The sequence below is a fragment of the Galeopterus variegatus genome, unplaced genomic scaffold (assembly GCF_000696425.1).
Source record: "Galeopterus variegatus unplaced genomic scaffold, G_variegatus-3.0.2 Scaffold4710, whole genome shotgun sequence".
NCBI classification, from domain to species: domain Eukaryota; kingdom Metazoa; phylum Chordata; class Mammalia; order Dermoptera; family Cynocephalidae; genus Galeopterus; species Galeopterus variegatus.
The window spans coordinates 137708-144260 of NW_007730821.1; the positions used below are offsets into that span (position 1 = coordinate 137708).

Consider the following 6553-nt stretch of genomic DNA (forward strand, 5'->3'; position numbering starts at 1 on the left):
ATTCAGGTTTAACCGAACCTCCTGTATTTTATCTGGCAAATCTAGTCCTGCACAAACACAACCTTGGGCTTAGAAACTTGCAGAGAAAGTTGCACCCACGTGCACACACACACTCATGCATATGCACACACAAACTCATATGCATTGCAGAGACTCGTGATGAGGGTCCCCACCCTTCCATACTTCCCTGTCCTTCGTCCCTGGCTTCAGAACGAGCTGGGCCTGCCATCAGGGGATCACTTGAGGTCCAGGTCCAAGCTGGGGTTAGAGATGCCCTGATGAAGCAGGACACTGACCAGCACCTTCCTAGGCCCGGCCAGACTCAGCTTCTGGTCTCCAACCTGGAAGACACAGCAGAGCCCTCTGGAGCTTGGCAAGGGGCAGGGGACCCTAAGGCTGGAGGTTCATCTTAGAGTCACCAGTTGGGGACCTATCAGGAGCCCCCTCCCATTCCTCTGCCCCCTCTGCCTTGGCTCCAATTTCCATCCCTGCCACCTGATCACTAATAAACATAGCAGATACTAAGGGGCAACACTAGAGACACTGCCCAGGCCTCTCTGAATTCACACAAGCCAGGCGCTGTGCACCTGTTCTCACGAGTGATCTCACTGAACCCTCATGACAGCCTTAGGAGGCAAACATTGTTATTATATTACCCCCATTTTACCTTTGGGGAAACTGAGGCCTGGAGGAGACAAACACAGGCCTTGGAATCCCTGCCACCAGGGGCCAGTGGAGGTGGCTGTGCCCTCAGGGACACCAGAGGACAAAATGGCCAGAGGGAAAGAAGGTGAAGCAGGCCATGCCATGGCTGACCGTGCCCTTCAGGCTGCGGAAGATGATGCCCTATGGCGAATGGCACCACGATGGTCCGTGGGTGAAATTTAGCCAGGATGCAATTTCAGCACAGATCGCCTCTGACCTGGATAGCCCACTTCCGGGAACATCTCACAGAAACTCAGGCACAGAGCACAGACATGTGCGAGGATGTTAATCACAACACCATCGGCCACAGGAGAAAGGTGGAAACCATTCAAAGACTTGTTGGTGCAGGGTTGGTGCATCAGAATTACTGCTAAAAGAGGAAGATCATGTCAAAGGAACACCATCGGGTGAGAAGGAGGCTTTTCCAAACAATGAATATAGCATTATCTCATTTTTATTGTGTATAAAAAGATTAAAAATAAACTACTTAGATGCAAATATATGTGCTTGCAAACACAGAAAAAGATGTGGAAGGGTATCCCCCCACCCACCCTTCCCAGTATGAGCTCTGAGAAGCAAGATCAAAGAGGAACGATAAAGGAGTTCTGCTTTTTGTTTCGTAGACAGCTGTATTGTTTAAATTCTTCACAAATAAGAAAATGCTAATTTATACTTTTAACAAGCAGAATAAAAACTAAAAAATTATACTCAGACCACACAGACTCTCTCATCCAGTCCAATTCCAAGAGTCCAGGGCAGAAGAGGCAGACAGCAGGGGCTTCTGACTCCATCAGGACGACGTAGAACACAGAGTCCAGAAAAAGAAAAGGGAAAGAAATGAACAGTAATAGACTTTCCCTCCCAGGCACCCACGTCTTTCCAAGCCACAGAGTCTCCCTCAGCCAGAGAGGAGGAAAGACACACGTCCTGCCCAGGATTCTCCAGGAAGGTGGTCTGAGAGGTGAGGAAGGGACAGCGTACAGCTGGGGTGGCAGTGAGGGGGAAGGGGACACGGAGCCAAGGAGACCAGGGCAGTGCCTGCTTGTCCCAAAAACCATCAGAGCAGGGCACTGCACAGAGCCCCCTGCGAGCTTGTTTCTATGACACCCTGACACACAAGGAGAAGGGAAATGAGGAAAATTCACAAAACGCAGCCACACCTAGAGCACCCTGAAGGTGTCTGACCTTGGTTCTTTGCTTTTTGGAAATCCAGCCTCCTTCTTTGTGCCCCCAAGGCCCTGGCTTGTGCTCCATAGCTCTCTCCTCTCTCCTCCTCCTCTCTTTCCTGTCTGACTGTATCATCTCTTTGGAGCCTCATCCCCAGTAGATTCCCCCATCCCTGCTCCCTCAGACCCCTAGCCCACCAGGGACCCCTGCTCCTGAGCTGGTGAGGTCTGGGGGGCCAGAGAGAGCTGAGGTACTTTGGAGAAGCAAAGGCAGGAGGCCTGTGATAGGCTGTGAGTAGCCTGACACCTTCCTGCTAGGGCTGCCTCCTCTCAGATCAGCCCCACAAATAGAGGGCTCTCAGTGTCCCCTCAGGGAACTATGCTGATGGTCACAAGTGCTGTCCTCTCCACATGAAGTTGCCTGCAAGGAGGGATGTGCAGGAAGCTGTGTGCTGCTCAGAGAACAAATAAAGGAAATTAAATGCACCATCTGGTTATTAGCAAGAGCTTTAGAGGCAGACGCTTAAATATGCATGCCCAGACGTTATAAAACTTCAGGGGAGATGTTAATTTCAATAACCCGACTTCTTGTGCTTGCAGAAGTCATCCTTCTTTTCTCTCCCTTCCCAGTAATTTAGAAGCTCTGTAACCCAGAGTCACAGCACCAAGAAGGTCGACCTCACAGGATTTTGGCAGCTATGCAAGGTGGGACCCCAAACACTTGCTGGGAGACCCATGTCAGGGAGATGCATAGGAGGAGCAGCAAGTCACCATTCTGTCCTTTTCTCTCCCCCATACAAAAATCAGACAGCGTGCTAGCCCAGTGCCCAGCCACAGGGGTAAGGAAAGCCCTCTCCAAACCCCAGGTTCTGCCCCTAATACCGAAGACTTGCAAAGTTGAGACTAACTTGCTGCAACTCCACCCCAAAGCTATGTACATTTCCAGGGCAGCTCTATTCATGCTGCTATGGGATAACAGAATGGTGCAAAGTCTTCTTAACTTGAGACCCTCAAGTTAATGAATCAGAGTGGCTGTGTTCCAATAAAACTTTATTTACATAAACAAGCAGGGGTCCTTGGGCCATTGTCTGTCTCCTCCACTACAGTATGATTTCCAGGACTGGAGGGACTGATCCATCTCATAGACCAGCACCTAGCCCATCACCTGGCACACAGGAGCTGCTCAAATACTTGGAGAAGGAATGAGAAAGGCAAATGGCTAGTGTACAGGGGTGAGGGTCTCCCAACGGCACCATCTTTTGGGATCCTTGCCAAGGAACACAGCCAGGGCAGGGCTGTCCACCAAGGCTGGGTTCTCTTCCAAGGAAAAATGGTAAAGTGACAGCAGGGCATTGTGGAGGACAGGGGCTTTGGAATTGCACACACAGAGTGTAGTTTTGCAAGACCATGAGCATCCTGTGCTTCAATGCACACATCCTGCATGGGTGCCGGAGTGCCCAGACTTAGGGGGAATCTTTGTACCCCCCTTCAAACTGACTTCCATTACACTTCCAGCAACAATGTGTGATCTATACACAATGGAATACTATTCAGCCTTTCAAAAGAAGGACGTGCTGTCATTTGAGACAAAGTGGATGAACCTTTTAATGCAGGACATCATGTTATGTGAAATCAGCCAGGCACAGAAAGACAAATACTGCATGATCTCACATGTGCAATCTAAAGAAGTGGAACCCATGAAAGCACAGAGTAGAATGGTGGTTACTGGGGGGCAGGGGTGGGGGGAGGGATGGGGAGATGTTGGTCAAAGGATACAACATTTCAGTTAGACAGGAAGAACATGTTCAAGAGATTTATTTCCCATCATGGTGATTATAGTTAATAACAATGTATTGAATACTTGAAAATCACTAAGAGAATAGATTTTAAGTGTTCTCACCACAAAAAAATAAGTATGTTAGGTAATGCATATGTTAATAAGCTCAACTTAGCCATTCCACAATTTATGAGGGGACTTCAAAAATCTGATAGAAATATTCATATTATCTTTTAATTCTATTTTTTCACGAACTTTTTGAAGTGTCCTTATATAGATATTTCAAAACATCATGCTGTACACTCACGTATGCATATATACAATTTGTATCTGTCCATGAAATAAATAACAAAATGAAAAAAAATCTAAAAACATAATATGTTCTCTTTACAAAAATAATTGTTATTAAAAATAAATTTAGAATATAAAAATTGTTTAATTCAAACATTAAAATACATATTATTTCTATACATGGTCATTGTTCAAATATATTGTGGCCAAAATAATCTCCTGACCTCTCCACAATGGAACATTGAACTCAGAAATGGCTCACTTCAAAGATCAAGTGAATATCTGCTTTGATTAAATTTTAATCAAGTTATCAAATCATTATTGATTTTTCCAATGTATCTGTAAAATGTTTTGAAACTATACCATAAAAATTACTATTCAAAAATGAAAAAAAATTCTAGCCACTGCTGATGAGCGTGACACTTTAAATACAATGGGCTCCCTTCAACACAATGGCCCTCAACCCCCTCAGTTTCCTGTCTGTGCAAGCAAGTGCCCTCTGGCTGTTGCTTCTCCATCCACTCTTGTGGATTCTGCTTCTCTCATCATTAAGGCTTCCCCAGGCTTACTGCAAAACCCCTTCTACCACTCCACTCTCTTCCATCTCAGTTGTTCCCAGAGCCACAGCTCCCATCTACATGTGATGACCCCCAAATCTGAATTTCCAGCCCAAACTTGCCTTCTTGGCCCCAGACCCATCTATTCTGCCAGGCATTGCCCCTAAGGAGTCCAAAATGAAATTCCTGTTCTTGCCTGCCATTCTGGGGGTCAACCTTGACCTTGCCTCTTTCTTATTTCCAATACCCAATAGATCCATAAGTCCTTCAAAGTGTATCTCATAAACAATCTTCAGTTCAGGCATCCAGATGCACCTCCACAACCGCCATCATCCAAGACACCAGCATTACTGGCAAGGATCCCTTGTCCCAGCCTCCAAACCAGTCTCCTTCCTGCCCCTTGAGCTCCATGTCATGTTCCAGAGGACACAAAAGGAAAACAATAACCTTCCTGAAATTAAAAGAATTAAGCAGACATTTGCCTACAGTCCATGTCTTCCCAGCTGAGAAACACAAATCAAGCTCCAGCACTGTGGTTAAGTATTTCTGAAATAATTAAAGCCCAGGGCAACACAGCTCATGCTCCAAAACTTCTCCAAGTCCAGGGAGGCTCGCCTGTATGGAGGGGTTTGCAGTGTCCATTATGTACCCTGTACCTCTCTGTTCCAGCTGAAAGCAATGTCCCCTGTGTCTTCTTCCTCCTAGGAGGATCCTTTACCAATCTGCACCATGCTTGGGCCCTTGCAGGGTGAGTGAACTTCCCACCATCTTCCACATACTCACTGCATTCCTCAGAAGCTTGCCTCATAAAATATAGGAGAGCTGCGGCAGACAGACCATGTTCCAATGGGTGGCCATGTCTTCATGTCAGCTTAAGACATCATTTCCAGGGAAATAGCTATGTCTCGGCAGAGAGAGCTTCAGTCTGTGGAGTCCAGCTGTGCTCAAATAGGAATCCAGAAGCCCAGATGTGGGTCCAAATGCCCTCTCTAGGCAGCAGGCTCTGGAGGTCTCCAGCCTGGGAGTGAACTCTGAGTGCCACCTGCTCTGCCTACCCACATCCCTGTCTCCTGGAATCCTAGGCCCAGAGAACCAAGGGGGAAATTGGGGAAAATCAATGAGTCTCAGGCAGAAAGCCAGAGGATACCAGAATCCACTCTGAGGTTTAGGTGGATGATAATCCCCTCTGCACTTCACTGATGGATAAGGAGATGAATAGAGGGCAGAGTCTGCATAACCCAAACAATTAAATAACCTTCCTATGAGGTGGTATCTCATGACAGTCAGCCCTCTGTGTCTGTGGGTTCCACATTAGAGTGTTCAACCAACAACGGATTAAAAATATTCGGAAAAAAAAACAACAAAAAATAACAATATGACAATAAAAAATACAGTATAACAATTATTTACATAGCATGTACATTATATTAAGTATTATTAGTAATCTAGAGATGATTTAAAGTATACAAGAGGATGTGCATAGGTTGTATGCATATACTATGCCATTCTATATCAGGGACTCGAGCATAACAGGATCCTGCAACCAATTCCCCACAGATACTGAGGGATGACTGTATCTCCACTTTATAGATGAGGAAACTGAGGTCCATCGAATAGCATAAATTTCTCAATGCCACATAGTTCACAAGTGGTACAGCAAGGACCCAAATTCAACACTCAGATGCTTAAACATTGTCACAGGGGTAGACCAATCTCAACTGGGGTTATCTTGCCCATGCTCCCCCCACCCCCCACCAGGAGACATTTGACAATGTCTGGAGACATTCTTGGTTGTCATACATGGGGGGCTGGCACTGGCATCTGGTGGTTAGAGACTAGGGATGCTGGTAAACATCCTACCATACACAGGATGCCTCCCCCACCACCATAAAGCATGATCCAGCCCCAAATGTTAACAGTGCCAAGGTTAGGGCCGCCCTGGTGGCGCACTGCTACAGTGCGCCGCTTGGGAGCGCGGCGGCGCTCCCGCCGAGGGTTCGGATCCCACATACAGACCGGTTCCCGCTCACTGGCTGAGCGAGGTGCGGGTGCAGCAC

General features: G+C 46.8%; 1 protein-coding gene across 1 annotated transcript in view; it reads right to left on the reverse strand.

Annotated features, from left to right (window-relative positions):
- Nucleotides 1-236: 236 nt before the first annotated feature.
- LOC103603626 (bcl-2-associated transcription factor 1) overlaps nucleotides 237-6553 on the reverse strand; it is an 11184-nt gene continuing 4867 nt past the window's right edge. The window contains 2 exon segments of the mRNA XM_008588179.1: nucleotides 237-341; nucleotides 817-846. Of these exon segments, the coding sequence (XP_008586401.1) occupies nucleotides 237-341; nucleotides 817-846 (135 nt within the window).